The sequence below is a fragment of the Quercus robur genome, chromosome 1 (genome assembly GCF_932294415.1).
Source record: "Quercus robur chromosome 1, dhQueRobu3.1, whole genome shotgun sequence".
NCBI lineage: Eukaryota > Viridiplantae > Streptophyta > Magnoliopsida > Fagales > Fagaceae > Quercus > Quercus robur.
Window position 1 is genome coordinate 14404396 of NC_065534.1, and position 23285 is coordinate 14427680.

The window sequence follows — 23285 nt, forward strand, 5'->3', positions numbered from 1 at the left end:
GCCAACTGTTTTCCAAGAGCAAAAGAAGAAGAAAAAAGGATAAATTGAAAGCTGCAATCATTCATACAAATTGATGCTTACCCAAAAAAAATTCATAAATAAATTGATGAGTTGAAGAGAATTTAAAATAGAACACATTAGAAATTTAGAATAGAAAAAGCCTATTTGTTTATAAAGATGTCAACCAATTAATTGCTGATTTCCAATTTTCAATGGGGAGAGAGAGAGAGAGAGAGAGAGAGAGAGAGAGAGTTTTAGCTACACCAATAAAATAGATTTGGCTAAGTTATTTTTAGTAAGTTCCATTTACAAACATAGCTTTAAAAGTGTCTAGTTGTCATGCCTAATTAGAATTTTCAGGTCATCAATGGCACATGGTTTTTGGTGGGTATGGCTTCATCTAAACTGACAAGTAGCTAGATTTGGGATTTTATCGTTTTGTGAGTTTTGTCACAAACTTAATTAGCTTTGGAATTTATCGTTTTGTGAGTTTTCTCAAAAAAAGAAAAAAAGAAAAAAGCTTTGGAATATCTGAGGTTATTACCAACGTGTTTAACGATTTTATTAAATCATAATACGCCAATAGTCAGTCATAGGTAATTAATTCCTAGGATTAATGGTATACAATTATCAATTTCAATATTGTAGGGCATATGATGTAACGATTCATGATTTCATCTTATGACTTTTTCTTCTTCTTTTTTTGAGAAAATATTTCATCTAATGACTTTAAGTGTAAACTTAGCAGTAGGTTCTAATTAGCTCGATTAGTAAAGTATCCGATGGTTGAATAAGAGATCTGAGGTTCAATCCCCGCTTACACAAAAAACTGATTAGTGTCTTGGTTTGATAATAAAGAATTATCATCAAGAACAAACGTCATAGGTTGAAACTCTCTTAAAAAAAAAAAAAAAAAAAAAAAAAAAAAGGTGAACTTAACATCAATTGCATCCATATATAGTTGCTACCAAAGCTAAGCAATTTTCCTAATATATTGATAATGCAGAAAAGTTACATATCGTTCCAACTTAATCAAAGCTTTGAAAACTCAAGGCAAGGAGTCTCGAGTCCACTAAAAATTTGTGAAATTCCCATAGTAGAATTTTATTTCAATATAATAAAACTAGTTTAGGCTTTTTGATAGAATTATAAACTATAAAAAAAAAATTAATAATAATAATAATAATAATAATAAATTAACAAATTAAAAAGTAAACTTAAATTTTCTATGACTTTGCTAAAAGACCAAATTAACGGAATAAGATAAGCCAAAATAGAAAAACCAAACTTAAGGTCTGAAAACAAGCATCAACGGACAACTATAATGAATTACGTGCCCTTCTGCCTTGATTTTTGATTATTCTGCTTCTTAAGAAATCCCAAAAACACTTGTTCTACATCGATCAATCAGCATACATGTTTCTTCTTCTTCTTCTTCTTCTTCTTTTTTTAATTTTATTTTATTTTTTATATAGGATCAGAGTACGTGTTTCTGGTTTCAGTTGCAAATGCAAACATTTCCTTTTTCAATCATCAAAAGGCACAATATCAGAGGGACATAGATTTAGTTGTTTAGCCATCAGGAATACTAAACAATAATCTAATGTGTTCATGGGAAGACATTATTAACAGGTTTAAGACTCAATAGAAGCTAGTAAGCATTGACACATGTACAAGTACGAGTACGACACAACAACATAAGCAATTTATGAAAAGTTATACCACAATATAGTCGGTGAAACACCAATACGACACACGTATGGTACCCTTAATAAAGTGTTCGTGTTTTCTAAAATAAAATTCACGTCAAAACTCAGAACTATCAAATTATTATTACTAAAATTTTCAAAGTTTCGGTGTATGTTGCACTGTCCAAGTCGACAATTGCCTTAAACTAAGTAAGGGTGCAATTTGCAACAAAGATGACTTGTACACAACTCGCTAACCCATCACCACAATAAAATTAATTATGTCGTGTGGTATTCCTAGCTCTCCTTGATTCCAAATAAGACACATTAATAAGAAGTATCAACTACTTAAACTAAATCTTCGATCTTCTTTCATTGAGAGAGTCTTCGTCATCACCCACCGTCTCACCCATCACCCTCATTTAATACATTTTGTCCCATAGAAACCATTTATTTTTACATTATTCATTACCTAATTGCATGTGCAATTCTATTCTTCCAAGCTAATTTATCTCTCTCTGTATATATTTTAAATAAGATAGACTTAAATAATGCAGTGTCCTACTCGACCATAAATATATTTACCAAGTCAAAGGTATTATATACTAATAAATTGCAGCTGAAGAGTCTGTTGGGTTTGTTGCTTCTTGGAATTTGTTTACAGATCATTTTCATCTTAACAGAAAGCTCAGATTAATGGATGAAAATGACACTTGAAATTCCCTTCTTCTTCTTGCATCATTTTCTCATATCCTACGGGATATGCAAGCTCACCTTTTGTCGGTGAATATCCATGTTGACAAGCCCCCATATATATAATGAAAGCTATTGATTTTGTCATTAACTTCTTCTAATGTTTTTATTAAATAAATAAAAAAATACAATAGCGTTTTCAACCTATAAATTATCATGTCAAGACACCAATTGGTTTTCATCTCATACTTTTAATTGGGTTTTAGTTAGCTCAACTGATAAAATTTCTAATTGTTGTATAAGAGATATGGGATTCAATCCCCGCTACACCAAAAACTGATTGGTGTCTTGGTTGAAACTCTCTCTCTAAGAGCGGACGCCATAGGTTGAAACTCTCTCTCCAAAAAAAAAAAAAAAAAAAAAACCGTACTTTTAATATAGAACTACAAATAGTCTTAAACTATATTAATTTAAACTAATTAGAATTCGCCATCTTTTTAGATAAAATAACCTATCACTAAACAAATTAAATTAGATTAAATTAGTCATCTTTCTAATATATTTTTCCTTAGTTTATTTTTTGGAGTTATATATTGTATTAAACTGTGTTAGTTTAAACTAATTAGATTTCACCATATTTTGGATAAAGCAACCTAATATTAAAAAAAAAATTATAATTAAATTAGAAAAAATATTTTCAATAAATTTGTTAATCAAAATTTTAATTATTAATTTATTAATTAAAAATGTATCATATATAAATATTTTTTGTCAATGTATTACACGGGTTAGTGACGTGTGTGTTTCTATATATATATATATATATATGCTTTCAATTTCATCCACTTGTTGTTAGTATGGGAAATTTTTCTGTGATGTTTGAAAAGTTCTAGGATCCCAGCCAAATTGAATGCTTCAGCAAAAGTAATTTATAGCAGTTCCATTCCTAGATTATTTTTAAATTTCCAATTGAAATTATAAAGTATAAAAATCGACAGACAATTGTCCAACTTGTAGCAACTAGCAACCGCAATGTTTTCAGTGAAAAGTTATGCAGCTGTCCTGAAATTTGTTATGGGTGACAATTGAGCACCTGATGTGCCTATCCAAACCACCTTAGAAAATTTCAAGCCAAAATTCTTCCCAAACATAAACATCTAATATTTCTAAAATACATAAAAGATAAACCAAAAAATGTAATGAACAAATAACTTATCATCTGACTATATGTACTATTTTATTTTATTTTTATATAAGGAAGTGGTGTCTCAATTTTTAGTTAGACTATTACACTTTCTATTTATAAAATATCTCATAAACTTCATGAACCAATATGGTGGTGGATTAATTTTAAGACCTCCAGAGTTCACATCACATCCCAAACCGATAAACTCACCACAAGGATACCCCCCATGTGGGTATATATATATATACATTTTTAGGTCCACTTGATTTGGAAAATAGAAAATCTTAACATTAATAAGCACAAGTTAGTCTCATTTATTTGCAAAATATCGGGAAAACATTTTTTTTTATTTTTGAAAGGAATCTCGGCTAAACATTGATGACCAAAAAAATGTCAAAGTCTATTGTGTAAGATAAAAAAATCACCAAAGCTTACTAAAAAAACTTGTGTATCCAAGTCCAAGAAATTGTCGAATAATTTTCTCGACGTTAACAACTTTCCTAATTTTTCTTTTTTAATGGGAAATACGTGCATCAATTTCATGGAATTGTATTTTAAAATAGTCATCATAAGGAGTATATAACCTGTGTATGGACCACGATAACAGGTTTCTTTATTAATTTCTCACAAACAAAAATTTGGGTTTTACTTAATTCAATCAGTAAAGTTTTTTATTGTCAAATAAAAGATTTAAGGTTCAATCCATCCTTGCCAACACCTAAAACCAACATGATATCTTAATCTGATGATAAAAAGCAATCATCATGGAAGCAGACGACATAAGTTGATTTACTATTTTATCTAAAAAAAACTTGCTAAAAACAGTTAAATTTTTTAATTAATGTGGGTGTCTATAACTTTTTAAACCTCAAACACTTACCACCGCGGCATGATGTCCCCTTTACTATCAGGTTGCATTCTAAATGTCTATGTTTGAAAAAAATATCAGAAAACGCTCGTCTGCTGTTGTCTGTCATTTTATCCAATGCATGGATATAAAGGTGTCTTCCATCAATTAGCAAAAATTAAAGATGAGAGAGTGAGGTTGACAGGGTTTTATCACTTTATTTCTTCTTTTTTTTTTTTTTTTTTTTTAGGATCACTTTATGGCTTGGCAAATTGCAAATACGTGAATGGCTTTACCAAACGAGACAATGTTTCCATCAGAATTGATTTTAAGCACTTTATAATGGTCCACAATGCAAACACAAAACGTGGCAGTTTCAGTCAAAGAAACGAATTATTTAAAATAAATAAAAAAATTAAACATACCTTGGTATAAAAAATAATATATATTTCCAGAAGCAGAGAATCCACTTTTATTTTCTTTCACAAAATTTGCGACTTTGTTGAGGAAGAAACCATTAATTAGTAACCATTGTTGAGGAAGAAACCATTAAATACCAGAAAATTTATTATTCACCGAAACTGAAGGAAATTGATTACTGGTATTATAGTTTTGCATGGACAGTGGACCTTTTCCTTCACCCAATAATTAGTAAAAATTAAACTATTTTTGTTTTCTTCCTTCTTTTAGTTAACAAATATAAAAGATCTGCTTACATAGAGAGATTTTTATTTGTCCAAGTCTTGTGCAGATGAAGTTAAGAGTAAGATTATGTTAATGTAAGATGATAACCCACAAAAGATTTGTGCATGAGACATGTCTCTATATAGCTTTTGCAGCTAGCCTTTTGGATTTACTCTAATTCAAAGCGTACAAATGAACTGAATGTTGAATTTACCTATTACAAGCAAAGACCAGTTGTGAACACTTCCCTAATGGCTGGCTAGCCAGGCAAGTAATATTGACCAAATTTTCCCTAAGATCACATCATGAATACGTGTCTTTTAAAAGACTCATGGTTGTCATATTTCAATAATGTCAGCTTGATTTATTCTAATTAATCTGGCATCTGAAGGATATTTGACCCAGAACCTAAATCGAATATTTGCCAGTATATACAAACCCCCCCTCCCCTCTTTTCCCTTTTTTCTTCTTCCTATTCTGCGAAGTGGGAAAAGTTAAATGAGAGTAATTCAACCCTAAACTTTGTATTTTCATACCAAGATCAATCGATGTCCTTAACCCTTAAGTTTCACAATTGATTCTCAAAAAAAAAAAAAAGTTTCACGATAAGAAGCAGTGTTCTTTCTTTGATCCTACTGCTGCATAAAACTATCCAAAATCATACATATAGCAACCAATTCAAGCAATGGCAAGAAAACTAATGTAACAAGAACTAAACAGTAAGAGGAGCTCAGGTGTACAGGCACCTCTCATTTCTTTGAATTTCTCTTAGATCAATAGGCACCAAGTCATTCTTGAACTCATAAACACACCCTCCACCTCATTCTTTCAAAAATAGGTGCCCAACTAGAGTTGTATGGTTAAGAACAATTTTAACTTTGGCACATCTCTGCCAGGTCCAAAATTGAAACCAAGCTTGTCTCAGCAAGCAGCTGACAACCTTTAAATACTCCCAGAGATTGTAATATTTCATCCAAATTTTAAAATTCTGGCGAACTTTCTACCAGATTCATCAGGATCAAGCGAAGCAAATAATGCGAATACAACCGAATTTTCCAATGTTTCACCATTCATGTACCATTATGTTTTCTAGAAAAACTTCTTTCAAAAAATGGCAAGAATTTTATTAGCAGATGAAATTTTTCCCCATTTCAATTCTGGTACATCATATGTTTTCAACATCAGCCAATTTCATACCAATCAACAGCACATTCCACCTAGGACAATTTCCAATAAGTTCTGAAAACCAAAGGATGCCTTTGAATTAATTTCCTTTCCTAAAACTACACCTGCAAGTGATGCATTATTTATAATTGATTAATCTTAATCAATAATTACCATCATAACCAATGTGCAGTTATTCTGCTTCTACATCCAAACATTTTATCAATGATTCATGTGGTAGTAATTAAAACAACAGGAAACATAGATTCTCTCATCAAGGTGAATCAAATTTATCATATATATAACAAAATAGGAGAACTTCAGGAAATAGCTTGAGGGTTGCTACTTAGTAAAAGAAAGTTAGAAAAGCATTTTTAGCAATTAAGCCTGGAAGACCTGAACTCCAACTTCAGAAATGAACTAATGAGCCAATGATAAAAAGTAGAACAACTCTGATCTTGGCTTGCATTCAGTACTAGATGGGACTGAGATAGTTTGCAAATCTACCTGTCATCAAGAGTGAGAAGAAATAGATGTTATGAATTTGCTTCTTACAGTAACAATCAATAAAATTTCACAAACCGAAAATACAAATATTTCAACAGGTAAAGCTGCTTAAATAGTTAAATCTCAAGCTGCATTTTTATCTTCTTTTTCTTTTTTTTCTTTTTTTTTTTTAGCCAAAAGACGACTCCTTACTTAATGTAAATCTTTACAAACTATTTGTTCTGAGTGATATGTTCCTCTATCCAGATTGTTCTGAAGTTCATTCATACAAAGGGTCCTGTTTCATTCACTGCTATTTGATTATCAAGGTTTTGATTGACATTTTTTCTTACCTCACCATGCTTTCCAATGCGTGATGGCAGTTTGGCTCTTGAAGTGTACAAGGGAAGAGAAAAAGAAAATTGCAAAGGCCTCCATAAGATCTCATTTAACATTTTTAGTTTTTACACACTTTATTTTCTTTCCTTCATACCAATCAAGGACCAGATGGTGGTCAAAACAATGAGACATTATGGATCTAGGTTTGTTAATGCTGCAGGAACCAGGACAATAAATTTCCACTCAATTGAGAGTCAGGGGTTCACATGTTATTTCAGCTTACTTATGCATAACTTTTAATTTCTCACAAACTGAAAAACATAATAAGTAAATAAACTAAAGTAAGATCTGTATTTTCTTTTCTTTACACGAAATTCAAAGCAACCTTAAAAATGGTTTGCAGACAACTATCTGAAAAAAAATCCCCTAACATTCCTTTCACATATTCTTAGAGATTAAAATTACATGGCATAGGATCTCATCAACTGTTGTGTTATTTCCAAGTAAAGCAGAATAAATTCACACAGTATCATGTCGTCTACAAGCTTGAGATAATTGAAGTCCCCAGTGTATTTGCACTCAATCTCCCCCGGATGCATCTTCTAATCTCTACAGTACTAGTTGGGACTTGGGACAACAAGAATGTTGTTTTTGGTTAATCCTTAACTTCTTTACCGCAAAAAAGGTTTCAAATAGCCACTCATACAGAGTAGTCACAAGTAAAGTTCATCAAAAAGGCAGTCAGCACTCCAGGAAAACCTATCTGTCCAACTTCTCTTCTCAGAGCATGGCTGCATAAGAGTCCCTGTTCCCTCGTCCGATCATAATAAATTCAAAGCTCTTCTCCAACATCATTTATCATTAATACCAAACATTTGTTACACTCAACAGTATCATACACAAAATAACCACTCTTGTTCCATCAAGGATGCCTCTCACAAGGTTGATTCTTTCTAACATCTGCACTGCTTCCCTCAACCACTTGTCTGCCTTCCAATTCAAAAAAAAAAAAAAAAAAAGTTCACAAAAATGCCCACCAGAGGCCAAACAAACTGTTCATCAGTGACCTTGACATTGAGACATTTGGTACTGATGATGCCAGGTTACGTTGGACCCTTCACATCATGATACATCTCCGCAACCTTACTACCTAAGTGGAGATGACTGCAGCTGATACGTTTCCTCATAAAATCAATGGTCATTCCTCTTCAGCTCGTCCACTTCATGAGGAATGATAATTGATTTCAATAGAACTATTTAGCTACCATCACCCAAAAAAGAGAGATCAATATCATCCACTTCTTAGAAATTTAGGTGCTTTTTGCAACTAGTTATATTACACTATCATTAATTACCACTCCAATTGAAAGATAAATATTGGTCATTATTTTATTTTTCTTATATAAAGATTATCCAGCATTGCAATTGTCATGTCTCTTGACACAATTAAAGACACCAGCCACAGCGCACCATTCTCTAGTATCTGATCATGCATCAATCAAACTCAATTAAGACCCAATTATACAATACCCATCACCAAATTTTGTACAGCTCACTAGAATTAGTTACAATCTCTTCAAATAATTTCAACATGCATGCATAAATATATGTTAGAGAGACAGAGACAGAGACAGAGAGTGTTTACCTTCAGTGGAGGTGCTGGCTTCACTGGGGAGCTTGGAGACAAGGCAAGCCGAAGCAATTGCGGAGTGGACAGGCTGAAGAGAACTCAGTTCTCTTCGGAGCAACCTTTTCAAGCCAATCAAAGTTCAAAAAGGATTAGATATTATTAGTGTCAAAGTACAGAGAGCTAGAGATAGAGAGAAAGAGTAGCACCTTAAAGGAGGAGAGGAAGTTGGAGATCGATGAGGCACAAAATTGGACATGCGTGGGGGCAATGAGAATCTTCTTGTCGCCGAAGAAGGATTCATTGATGCTCTGCAAAATGCACGCATTAGTGTGGATCTTCCAGCAACCGAAGCTGCCATTTTGAATGTCTTTCTCTCCCTCACAGTCTTAGAGTTGGTTCAGTACAGCTAGTTAAAAGTGTGTTGTTCCTCAATAATTGTTGAATGAAAAAATGCTGCAAGAAAATAAAAAATACAAGAGCATTTGGTAAAATCTGTCAAAAAGTGTTGTTTTCAATCATCTAAGCAGTTAGTTGATACTAGCTAAAGTTAATATTAGAAGAAAAAATTACCAAAACGAAAAACTATTGTCTAATTGATTTGCCTATTTCCCTTTTTAATAATAATAATAATTTTAAAATTGGTTATTGTTATGTATTATTAATACAAATTATTGAGCTGTGTTAGTTATTGTATGTGTTACTAATACAAATTATTGAGCTGTGTTATCACAAAACCCAACCATCTCATCATCTTCCAAGTATAAAATGTCTTGTGGATGGCTAGTAATTGGTCTGCCATCATTGTGTGTCACATAAAACCTCATCAAACAAACAGAGCATCAGACCTCTAATTCATTCAAATGCAGCATTAAGATCCAGAAACCAAAAGAAAAATAAGAATTTGAATTTGAATTTGAAACTATTAAATCGCTTATTGGAACAATACAAAATTAAAGCTGTAAGCTGTCAAAAACCTTCTTTTTTGGCAGTAAAAACTTGAGTATAAAAATGTCAAATGAAACTTGGGAAAATCAGAATGGATAATAATCAGAAATCAAGTCAGTGTGGTCACCCAATTTAGACCATAAAATCCACAACTCAGTACAAGTGGAGAAATTTCTACTTGCAACTTTGCAACTCTCAAAGGGGCTTGTTTTCTACTTACAGTTACAGACCCATTTAACACATTGATTTCCCTAATACAATTCAGTGTATGTGAGTAGACCAAAAAAAAAAAGTGATTGCATTTATCATTCCAATCAAGAAAGCAGCTTTGACCCAAAATCTCAATGAGTGCCATTGCAACAAATCTACAGAGAAAACAGTTCAATTATTTAAGCTGATAAAATTTTCAGGTTAAACTTTTTCAGTGAAACTCATTAGATTTGAAGCTAGTAATTGATCAGACTAGCTTTTAAATTTAAAAAATAAATAAATAAAGTGGGTTTTTGAAATTAAATTGACAAACAGAGAGAGAAAGATAATTGATTGTTTTGTACAAACCTCTGAATTGTGTTAGACATAATTTCAGTATGAAATCGAAGGCATTAAAGAATTAAGAGAATGAAACATACATACCTAGAATTTGCTGGATTGATTGTTCAAACGGCGAGAGAGTAATCATTACTCTCTTCACTTCCTAGGTAGTTTCAGATTTCCAAACCCTAAAACCTCTGTAAAACCCGAGGGTAGGCTATCATTTGTCAGCTGAAATGAAATGAAAGGTGAGAGAGCTTACTGGACTGGACTGACAGAGTCAATGGTCAAGCCCATTTGGTTGTCTGGGTCTCAAATGTTCCTATTTCAATTGGGTCTTAGTGTTCTTATGGGCCTTGTTTTTTACAGGTTATATAAGAATAAAATAAAACTGAGACTAGATGGGATCACACCTAGTTTATCCAGCTAAACAAACAAACAAATCAAAAAAATTTATATATATAAAAGGAATTAAGGAAGTGAGGTCTCAATTTAGCTAAACTGTTTAAGTCCCTGTCAATAAAATACTTCAAAAATATTGTGGATTGATATTGTGGTTGAAGGAATTTGAGACTTCTAAATTTATGACACGTCTTTCAAGTCCATTGAGCCCACTATCTGAATGTCCCTAAAAGACTCGACTATGTATATCCTTAGCTCAGATGACTAATGATTATATTTGGTAATTAAAAGCTAATCCTTAGATATTTGGTTCAAATGTTGTTGATTATATTTGGTAATTAAAAGCTAATCCTTAGATCTTTGGTTCAAATCTAGAAGGTTGGACACTATATCATTGAATGAATCCCAAACTACACCTATAAATCTATAATTCTTCAAAGACAGCAGGATTTTATTTTAAGCCAATAGTTTGATCTTTGTTGCTTCAAATATGTTAAATTAACCGGCATCTTAAAATTTAAGAACTTGGTTCTTCATTTTCTATAATATACTTCATGATCACATCCACTTGATATTCTTTTAAATTGGGAATGGAAGTATTCTTTCCAAGTTTAAGCACCGTACATTACAAAAAAAATAAAATAAAATGAAATAGTATGAATCCCAAATTCCGTAAGTCCTTTTGCTTAACACCCCACTCTCCACCACCAAAATAAATAAATAAATAAATATATATATATATATATATATATGTATGTATGAATCCGAAAGGGCAAAAAATAGTTCTTGTTTATACTTTTTTTTATTACCAAAAGGGGGGGGAAAGCATACTATTAATCTCAAAATTCACACTCCTATGGCAAAAGTAAAAAAAAAAAAAAAAAAAAAAAAAAAAAAAAAAAAAAAACCAATAATTTGGCCTTTGATGCTTTAAAGATATTGCATTAACTGGCATGTTAGAAATTTAAAACTGGGTTATTCATTTCCTCTTATATACATCATGATCACATCCACATTGATATTCCATTACTTGGACATGTAAGTATTTCATTTCCTCTAATCTACATTTTGATCACATACACCTTGATATTCCTTTAATTGGTGATGGAAGTATTATTTCCAAGTTTAATTAAGAACTATACATGTTTACAATCAAAACTCTTCGTCATCCACTGTTGATCTAGTGATAGGTATTGACCATCTCCCCAAATGGGCAGTGTAATTTATGCACCGAATAACCCCTCTTCCGGAAGGGCCATCGGGGAAATCAAGGACACTAATGCTCCCTGCATCAAGATGAAATGATCCCATCCATTCTTTAGTCAAATTTAGGCAATGCCCCATCAATGCTATGTGAATTGCAGGGTGGCCAACTACAACAACTGTCTTTGATGGCTCGGATTCAGCAGACAGCTCACCCAACAGCAATTGCCAAGCCTTCTCAGATTGATTCCATACTGCTGATGTAATTCTATCCTCATATTTATTTAACCAACCAGGTGGAAGAGATGAAACCTCAGTTGCACCCTGTGGAAAAAACAAAATCAAAAACAGTACTGGGTCAAGCAAAAACAAAAACTAGTGCTAATCTTCAAGTTCAGACTGATTAGTACAGCCTAGGTCACTATGGACAAGTAAAACCAAAAATAGGAAAATAACATATACATATGCATTATGTATGTAATATGCACATGTATATTTCATTCCATTGTGTATAGATTCATGCTATTAATCACTAACTAGCATGGATGTATAAAAAAATGTAGTTTAATCCTATGTCAAATGTTTCAATATTAGTCATGGGCTACAAGATTTTCTTAGTCTTAGTTTCTATATTTCAGAACAAAGCAAGAAGAAAAGATCTCTAAAAGTTAAGATATCTTGCCCTGTCTGATTGCTGAAGGATGTTTTCAACATCAAGGTACTCTATCTGCTTCATCTCCACATAGCGTGGCACACAGTCAGCACCCAAGCAATCTGCAGCTTCTTGTACCTACAACCAATTAAGCTAGCCCGAGTAAAGACATGAATGCCACGTCCCAAAATAATATTTAGAGTGAGAGAGAGAACATTTTGGTACATTCCAACTCAACAGTATTAAGAATGAACTTACTCTGGAGATAACCATGGCTGTCTCAAAACAAGCTTTCTTAGGACTGCTAATTATGGAACTCACTTTCAAATCAAGGAGTAGCTCCGCAGTTTTCTGGGACTGTCATTAACCACTAAAGAAAATTAGATCATGATTTTGTAACCTGTCTTATGCATATGATAATAGAAGCATTACCTGTATAATCCCGAGCATGTTCATTGGTAGATCCTCAGAAGTACTAGCCTGTTGAACATTTAAGGCGATTATTTTTCTAGCACTGATACTCTAACACTCCCCCCCTCCCCAAAAAAAAAAAGGATATAAAGTACAACAATTACAACAAGTTGAAACTTGATTTCAAACAATCATGGATATGTAACTCAATATCATACCATTAAATTACAATTTGTCCCAAAAACTTAAACTATTAGGATATGATAAATTTAATCATTTAACCAAATACTTCTAACACTCCCCCTCACGTGTGGGCAAAATACATTTTTAATAGGTGTTGAGGCCCAATATATGAGAATTTAAATGGGAGATAGACTGGAGGAGATAGAAATCGAACTTAAGACCTCCTGCTATGATATCATGTTAAATTACCGATTTTCCCAAAAGCTTAAGCTATTGAGATGTGGTAAATTTAATTATTTAACCACATACTTCTAACATATACAATACAATTTCAGAGGTATTTTAACCCTGTGTCTATTTCTCGTGCATTATTAATTTTGTGATATGCCTGGTATAAAATCGTTTACTTATTAACACATACTGAAATTTCCCAATATAGTGCAAGAGCTAGTTAAATGTTTTCCCACTGACTCCCCTTACACTATACTTCTTACAATCAACATTTTCCTTGATTCCTATCAAAAAAATAAAAAACATTTTCCTTGATCTTATCCACTGTTGTCCAGTTTTAAATCTGAAAAGCTTCACACAGAAAGTGGCATTTATAGTCTCTTAATATAATGTAAGCTTTACTGATATGTGATGAGTAAAGAGAGGTCAGGGGAGAATTAATATTTTATATAAGTGATCTGATTTCCAGCCCCATACTCCATTATTCAAATATCTCAGGCAGAATCAATTTACAACTCTATCAATAGACCACAAATTTCTCATATTGCAAATAGAGATGAAAGAAACATATAGTTAATAAGTTTTTCACAACAATTCAATTACCAATTACATCTAATCAAGCAATTAAACAAAGAAGAATAAGATGAAGGAGAAGTCAACTATATGTTAAAAGAACCCACTAGACACTTTTTGGTCATTTCTTCTTACTTCTGTATTGCTTTGTGTGTATCCATGGCAGGCAAGTATGATCCGATTACTCGTTTTTCTGCCTCCAGAACTTCCAGCAGCAATAGGTGAATTCGGGGTCTGCAATAGTTCAATAACAATTAAAGGCCAGCATAACCTGCCACACATCCTACATAACATTGCAATTGTGGCACCACATAAACAATTTAAATATAAAAAATAATTAAATTACATTACATTACATTTGCAAACAGAAAAGTAATTTTAATTAGTAACCATGTCCTCGTCCAAATATATATTATCAACCCTTATTATTTTGGTTGAAGATATAAGTTATAACATCTGGGTAGTATGAAGTATGTTAATTACTTCAGCCATTGCTACATCTGAGTAATATGTCCCCTAACTAAGTTATGCACGTGCAAGTGAGTGTGCGCGTGCACACACAAAAACAGTTTTACAAGAATTCAATTCTACCTTTCCAACTACTTGGTTTTTTGGAACAATATAAGCAAGCAAGGTTGAGAAAGAGGGGGAGAGACTGTTGTCACAAAAATTGAAAGTTTTCCATTCAAAACCTAATTTTTTTGAAATTGAAAATAGTTCCCAGAGGTAAAACAAGTGCATTTGATAATAACGCCCTAAAAAGTAACATCCATTTAACTATATTTATTCAAATACATATAAATAACTTATCCAAAAAAAGCATACATACTAATACAGATTGTGGATCTTTACACCCTTCACTAGCTCAGACCAAGAAGCATTTCCTTTATATTACTGACACTATCTTCCACATGAAAGCAGTAGAAATTATAGAATTGCCTAAATTTTTTTTTTTCAGTAGAGATGCCATATACCTGATTTAAACGATTGAGACATATAAAAGGTGACCCGCCCTCTGGCTGTGGGGTAAAATCTAAAACGCTTACACCACAATTGCTCTGAAGTAAAATCCTAAAATACTCCGTTCCCAAACCTGTTTTCCATAGAAAATGAGGGAAACTACTTTCAAATTCACACTTTGCACATATTCCACATCCAGTTAGAGCAGAGAAAGGAAAATAGTACCAATCGCTGTTGCAACGAGAGCCTGATTAACAGCATTGTGTGCAACCACAAGAACAGACCTGCTTTCATGGAGTAAAATTTTAGTCCAGCAGCTCCTAGCACGCGCCCACAACTCTCTAACTGGATAATGACCATCTATGTTGAAATTTGCGGCATCTACCTGCCATTGACGAAAAGCTGGACCAAACTTTGCTTTCCCCTCATGCTTCAAAAGACCCTAACACTCCACCAATAGACTCAGAAACTGTAATGCAATATCAAATTAACCCAATTCAACCCCTTCCCCCAAAAATGAGTAAGAAAAACTGGCAAAAGCAAACTAACTTGGAACGAATATAAGTCGATTTCTCTCAAATCAGAATCAGTAATCAACTCAGTTTCACGAGATCCCCATATGATCTCAGCCGTTCTCTTCGATCGTATCAAGGGGCTGAAAGAAAGAAACTCATACAAATCACAAACCAAAGCATTTAATCATCCAAACTGAAACTTAAAAAATCAATATCATTGTTAAATTACTGATTCTCCAAAGAGATGGTGAATTTATTCATTTAATCTAGCACTCTCTTTCACATGTGGGCCACCTGAGCTGCCATTGAGTCGGGGTCAAACACGTGGAAATTTAAATGAGAGGTGAGGTGGACACACGGGGGATTGAACTCTGATACCATGTTAAATTACTGATTGTCCCAAAAGCTTGAGTTTTTTAGGAAATGGTGAATTTATTCATTTAATCTAACAATCACCACAATAAAAGCTAGGAAGAGTTCCAAAAAAATCTCAAATTTTGAAACTTTACACAAATTTTGAAACTTTACACACAATTTATACTTTACCATGATCAATGACACACTGATTTGATCAACGAAAGCGTACAATTAAACATTTTAGGTAATATTTAAGTAGCAATTAGTTAAAAGCGCTCTCTTGCATGGTATTCAGCCAAAAAAAAAAAAGAGAGCAAATTTGTTTTAAGAAGCAATAAAAGTACTTGGAGAAATCGAATTAGAAAGGCGAAATGAACCTGGAGAAGCAAGCATCGAAGGAGTCGTCGATGAGCATTTGGCGCGAAGTCTCAGCCTGAGCCTCGCCTTTCTTGGTGAGTACGGAGAAATCGGAGCTCCCTTGGATCCGACCCTCCTCGTTCCACGTGCTCTGGCCGTGCCTGACGAGGATGACTCTCTTAGCGGACTTGATCGGCGGGAACGGAGCCGAAGCGTACAGCTCGGAGCGGAGCTCGCCCTGCTCCTTCTCTAGCTCTTGGAGGCTGGTGGAGGAGGAGGCAGAGGAGGATCGGATTGTGAAGAAAGAGGGAAAGCTAGGGTTTGGTCTGGTAGTGGTGGAGGGGAAGAAGAAGAAGAAGCTAGGGTTTCTATGGAGGACGAGAGTGGTGGGTGTGATTGAAATCATTTTTGGAAAGTGTGTGTGTTTTTTGTGTTTTCTTTGTTTTTATATGTTTCGCGCTCTAAATTTGTATGGTTACCGTTGTTTCTACTTTCTAATCGATCTCATTCTCTAAAAAGGGAGACTATTAGAGAATGACACGTGCTAAGCGGCACAAGATAGAACATGTAAGACATGGCAAACGGCGTGGGTCAGGTCGGGTTAGGCCAGTCGGGTTGACTCGTATTTTTCATATAAAAATGCATTACTTTGAATTCACCACTTATATTAAGAATGAACTCAGCTAAACTTATTAATACTTATTCAATAATTTTAAAATTATACAAAATCTCAACATTGCTAACTAAAATAAAATAACACAAAGATAAGTAAAACAAATACATAAGTTTTATTTCTATACAATATCAACATCCCAAAATATAAATTAAAATTACAAATGACTTATTGGATAACTCATTTAACAAAGAATAAAAACATATAAGAAATTTACAATCTTAAAAATTAATTTTATAATCTATTATCAATTGTGGTTGGCACTCTATTTCAATTTGAGAATATAGATTAAAGTTTAATTATTTACTTATTTATACATGGTCTTTTTTATAAATATCATATCATTGTTAAGTAACACACACTCTATAAAATATCATAATTTATTTTGAAAAACTGTTTATTTTGGACATGAATTGTTAAAAATAGGTCTAAGCATTCATAATTTATGCTAATTTGATACTTTGGATTCACTATTTTCACACTTATGATTTATGAATGTTTCTCACACATGTCTACAATTTTAAATCTATATTTTTAACCTTACCGTAACCAGATTATCTTGGCATATACTTTATTGTTTGATATCTAAAAATCTTTACTTATTACAGAATGCTCAATTATTCATCTTTCAATTCATTTGCATGCAATTATGTAAATATCACAATTGTTTCCTTAAAACTCACAACAAACAATTAAACCAATATTTTCTTAATTTTATTATTTTTTTACCAACAAAAAAAAATTTTAAAAATGGTTAAGGTTGACCCACAAAAAACACGTGTCAACCTGTTTTTGCTTCAGGTCAAAAAAATCGAGTTTGGGTTGGGTCAGAAAATTCTGATCCATTTTACCATGTCTATGTAAAATTAACAACCACTTTGCTTTTTTTCTTTTTTTCTGAAAGGGTCCATTTGTTAAAAAAAAAAAATCCGAATTTCAAGTTTTTTATTTTATTTTATTTTAGGATAAATGGCAGAATTTTATTCAAGAAAGGAACAAGACCATACGATATGAGCAAAAGCTCGTTGCAAAGGAGACTCCTCCAAATAAAGCCAATTGAATCAGTATCTTACAACAACTACAAGGCTAAATTTATATTAGATACAGAACTTTGTCCTCTCCTAACAAGGACAACTGTCTATAAGTAAATTTACATCAAGATAGAAATGCCTAAAAAAGCAGCAAGACATTCCTATAAAAAAAAATATTAAAAAAAAAAAGATCTCAAGGAGGCTTCCATAATTAGCTTCTAAAAACTCAAATGCATGGGCAGCAACATTAAATCAGTATAACTCAACCAGGTTTTTGCAACCCTCATGGTTGTTTTCACTCAATTCGACTTTATAATTCTGGAAAAATAAATTATGTTATGGGTTCATTGTAATACTTTTTTCTACTTCCCTACTATTTAAAATGAGACGGTTTTAGTACTTTGCAAAATTAAAAACTAAAAAGGAGACAATAAAGTGAATTGCATCAATGTCGCGTCCCCTCTATTTATCATGGGGAAACTTGTTACACACTTGTGCACACAAGTGTATAATTGACATTGTCCATCTCTCTCAGCGTGTTGTACTTGTACCTATATCTTTATTTTCATCAATGTAATTTTGCAAATCATAGGTCCTAATGTATTGTGCAAACTACATAGTGTAAAATACTAGTTATTCTAATAAAACATTCATCCATTAACTTTGTAAAGTTGTGATTTACAACTATATTTTATGTTGGTTTTATTCCATGACAAAAAGTGTTGTAATTGCATTAATTTTGTTCCTTGTATTTTGTGAGATTTTATTGTATTGAGTTTAGTATTAAGTTTGTGAAAAATCAAGCATGAAATGAAGAATCAATACAATTTCACGACTAACTTGCAAGAAGCTACCAAGTAAAGGTTCCTACGAAAAGGGCATGTGAGGAGCATATGCTGGAAGTTGAAGAGTCATACCAAACTGTCAGTTTTGCGAGTATCTAGCAAGAAGGGCCAACTCACGAGGTACCCGCGAAACATTCTACTTAGAGGATTTTAAGTGTAACTTTCTTACTCTTCACCCATACTATATATACCCTCGTTACCCACAAAAGTATTAGAGGTCATTCAGAGAAAAAAAAACCCTAAATAGGTTTTCTACAACACAACACACCCATCTTTTAGAGAGAAATCATTGTAGCTTCTTCTCCTTCCCTCTCCCATTGTCATATCTTGAAAGGAGATTTGTACCCAAATACAACCCACACTTTTTCAAAGTGTAGAGAGTGTTTTGAAGTTTGGAAAGTTTTGGAGATTTGCCAAAAAAAGTCGATGAGGCTTGGCGGATGCAATCAGGCGTATTACGGGATCTGAAAAACTAGAGAATATATGACTCTGAGAAGTCCGTTGGTAGCAAGAGCTTAGAGGGCTCAAGTATATTAGGTTAACTAGGCTTGGAGGGTCTTTTGTTATTCATATACTCCAACTTTATTATCTAGTGGATCGATTTTGACTTGGAGGGTCGCGGAGAAGTTTTTCGTCAAATTCTTCGGTTTCCTCTTCGATATTACGTCTCGGTGTTATCTTGTGTTTGAATCTCTTTTCCCTACTCTTAAGCTTTCCTTTTATTGTTAATAATTGATGAATATGGTTTAGGGTAGTGATAACGGTTGTTTGCGCTTCTTTACTCTTGTTTTGCATTTAGTATAAGTTAGAGTAAAAACTATCTAACCGTAATTTTAATTTGGGGGTCTAAACAAGCTCTTGTATATTTACACAAATCCGAGCTTTCAAACTTGTTGATCTATAAAGTGAATAGGTTTGTTTTCTAAGATATGTAATAGGATTTTATTTAGCAAAAATTGGTTGTAGTATTTTATTTCACGTTTTCTAGTATTTGTTACTCGTTTAACCTTGATTTTGAATTATATTAGGTGACTAGTTCGGTAGACTAAATTTTGATTAGTAACTTAAGAATGCATATTGTTTTCCATTTACATATTTATTTTAGAATCCCTCAAAATGGGGTTAATGTAAATATACCCTTATGGATTATCAAAAAAATAGTTAAATTGGCCTTGTGGACACAACAAACCAAGTATGACACTGACAGGGTCGTTTTTCACCGTTTCAGACCCGTTGCTTTCATCCTCAAACGGCTAGTTGGCGTTTTAGTAAACTCACAAAAATTGACTTACCCAAAAAGATTCACAAAAATTAGCCGTTGCTTTCGCGATTCGTCTTTGTAATTATACTGGGCTGATTTATATATAATGACATGCGCAGCACAACCAAGTCGACAAGTCAAGCAGCTAACAAAATCTTTTCCTTGGAAATTTGAATATAATTTAGGTTAATCAATTTCCTTGATTGCCTGAGGAATGAGCATTTGTTTATTTGTCCACGTCTGGTATGAAAAGTTGAAAACTACGTAATTGGCCATGTCCCATCACACAAACTATGGGTTTTCAATTCTTCAAGGGCCTTTGCTTTTACATTATTATTTTTAATTTTGATTAGAAGACTTTTCTTTTGATTTATAATTTTTTTAATAATATTTCACTTCACTTATTAAATAGCTTTTAGCATATCTCAAAGCATCCAAGTAATTTGAAGTTTGAAGTTTGAAATTTTTTTTTTTTTTTAAGGGCTAGAAATTCAATTATAAGTTCAAACCCTAAATATCTTATTCAATAACAATCATCTTTATTAATTAAGGTAATTGTTATCTCTTAATTTAAACCTTTTGATTTGAAATAAAATTTTGATTGAAGCTCATACCAGATTGAAAAAGTAATTTTTTGGAGATACAACAAATCATTTTCGAGATTGATGCTCTCACGATGGTAGAAAGTCTGGTTGATGGTGAAATGGAGAGCTGCAATGGCCACCTTTTTCAAGCATCAATGATATCCTAAATTTTTTTTTTTGATGGGATATCCTAAACTTTTTCAAAATATGTTAGATCAAACACTTTAAAAGGGATTACAACATGGTTGTCTATGAGTTAGCTCAACTTGTTAGATGTAATGGTACCAATCAAGTCTAGAAAGGTCCGATAAAAAAAAAAAAAGAATTCTAGAAAGGTGTTTCACCTCCAATGGTGCAACATCTAATCCAACTTGACAATGCCTAGTGTTTTCTCTGTTTCTTTGTGTATCATGACAATTTTGTAATCCAATTTTCAGTTGATTGAAATCAATTTACCATCCAAAAAAGAAAAAAAAAAGTTGGAGTAGTTTGTCACGTACACAAACTTTGAGTGGGAATTTGGGAAAATTTTTCATATCTACAAAATCATCCTCCCGTGCTTTTTGATAGGAGTCTAATGTGGGTGGGTAACTTCAAGTAGTTTTTTTAACAATAAAATTTTAGACACAATAAAAGTTTACAACATTTTAAAATTAGTCTATCACTTCACACATGAGCCCCACTATAATATGCAATTTAAAATTATTTTAATACTAATTGAGATTAAGAAATGTTACGAATTTTTGTTATGTCCCTAGCACGACTTTTTAATGCCAAGAAAAACCCAAAATTCTAGGAATTTTAATGCAATATTATGATTGTAGGGCTTGATTTACTCAACATGTAGGCATGCCCAACTTACCAAACACATTTAGAATGGCAATTTAATTTTAAAAATACTATGCAGACTAATATGTTTATACCTTCCAATAATATTCTGCCACATAAAATATTTTAAAGTTTAAGTAGTAGAAAGATTCACACACAACTTTACAACCTCTCTGTTTCATGGCCCACGGAGGTTGAAACCTCCCTCCCATTTCCACCGCCACACTAATAGATCCATTGTTGATGATCCTAGACTTCATCGATGTCTTTGTTGCCAAATTTTTATGTTTGTTTTGACTATGACACTTGAAAGCAAGAAGGTTTTTTAAGAGAGGGGAGTTAGGGGAGAGATTGATGATTTACACGAAATGGAAGTTCATTGGAAATTGGAGTTATTACAAAAAAGTCGAATTTCCTTGGAAACACAACACTTGCTCTTGTGATAATTATTCATGGGATTTGGTAAATGGTATGGTATATATACGTACTGGTTTGATTATGAAACCATTTGCCACAATAATTGTTACCGTTGTGGAATTGGTACTTCAAGCTATTCCCAACAGTATTTGGGATTCGTGGCCTTTTACTCTTTATATCATTTTATAGGATTACATACAAATTGAGTCTCTAAATAAGGAGATGGGAAATATTGGAAAATATAATGAGAAATTATTAAGGTGAAGGACTTAATGGTGGTTCGAGATCATCAATATTAGGTTTGTAAGTGGAGTTGGGAGAAGGATTTCAACCTTTGCTGTATATGATGTTGAAAGGTTGTGAATAGAATTGCATGTGAATGTATTTATTGCTAAGCTATGAATATAGATATTTTAAATATATAAGGGTTTACACCGTATTCTTATTAAATTTAAAATCTTTCGTTTGACTGCATTTTTTTTTTAGAGAATTTCAACTTATGTCCGCTTCTGATGATAGCTATCATCAGATTAAGACACCCATCGGTTTTTGGTAGAAGCATGGACGGCGCTAGTCATGGTCTATGGGGTTCATTTGGCAAGAAAGAATATATAAAATATAAAAAATAAAAAATTTGACCCTCTAAAATAAAAATTGGAACACTTTGACCCTAATTTTTTTAATCACAACTAAAATAACCTTAAATATAATCCTCTTACTAATATTTTGACATTTAAAAAAAAGAGTCCAACAACAAGCTAATTTTATCTAAAACCTTGAAAATAAAAATTAGTTATTGAATCTGAAGTGCTTTTAATTTGTTATTTGCTGAGTAGGGATTAGAGGCGTGGGATAAGCCAAGAGTGATTGAATAAAAACAAAAACAAATGTTAACACAAAAAAAAAAAAAAAAAAAAAAAATTAGCTTCTATTTGGGAACAATTTATCTAACTTTTTGCTTAAAGTATAAAATAAGTAGGAAATCACATGAGACCTACAAATAATAGGAAAAAATATGAAGTAATAAGTTGGCTTATAATTAAGACCCAAACACACTTAATACAGTTACAAAGAACAATAATTGTCAAAGTTGAGTTGAATTGTTAAATGCAAGAATTGTAAAGAGTTAAAACAAACTAATACATAGAAGTATTATGAGCAATGATAATTAAAGTTCATTTAGCAATAATAATTAATAATTTTATTGTATTTGAAAACTATGAATGATTTTCAAGATTTCATCTTAGTAATAATAATTACTATGGGGGTAACAGATCAGGAAGCCCACACCAATATATACGTTGGGCCAAGGGCCCAGTCCAGGGAAAGAACCCCTCCTCAGCCATGGGAAGAACCCCTCCTTGGCCAGGTGTGGTCGAGGACAAAGGGAACAGCCTACTACTGAGAGTGACACTCCGGGTCATTCCATGGAATAAGATAAGTACTAAGACAAAAAATGACAACGGGAGGAATGAAAATATCTAAGGGAAAGCTACAATTATTGCATTAAGTACTCTGTACCTAACAAAACCATGTTTTTCAGCCTTTATAGCCACTCCCAACAACTTTGAAAAGGGGCTGATGGGACAAGTATCAACACCATGAATCT

At 32.7% G+C, this 23285-nt stretch overlaps 2 protein-coding genes across 2 annotated transcripts; both read right to left on the reverse strand.

The window, feature by feature from the left end:
- Positions 1-6506: 6506 nt before the first annotated feature.
- LOC126722303 (uncharacterized) lies at positions 6507-10454 on the reverse strand. Its single transcript, XM_050425458.1, has 4 exons — positions 10296-10454; positions 8924-9170; positions 8733-8836; positions 6507-6769 (listed from the first exon to the last, which is right to left on the reverse strand). The coding sequence occupies exons 2-4, from the start codon at positions 9073-9075 to the stop codon at positions 6738-6740; spliced, it is 288 nt and encodes a 95-aa protein (XP_050281415.1). The 5' UTR covers positions 9076-9170; positions 10296-10454; the 3' UTR covers positions 6507-6737.
- A 1097-nt stretch (positions 10455-11551) lies between these two features.
- On the reverse strand, positions 11552-16483 carry LOC126722310 (probable 2-carboxy-D-arabinitol-1-phosphatase). Its single transcript, XM_050425464.1, has 9 exons — positions 16058-16483; positions 15358-15463; positions 15034-15250; positions 14823-14941; positions 13984-14082; positions 12883-12930; positions 12709-12807; positions 12481-12588; positions 11552-12122 (listed from the first exon to the last, which is right to left on the reverse strand). The coding sequence occupies exons 1-9, from the start codon at positions 16441-16443 to the stop codon at positions 11748-11750; spliced, it is 1557 nt and encodes a 518-aa protein (XP_050281421.1). The 5' UTR covers positions 16444-16483; the 3' UTR covers positions 11552-11747.
- Between the last annotated feature and the right edge of the window lie 6802 nt (positions 16484-23285).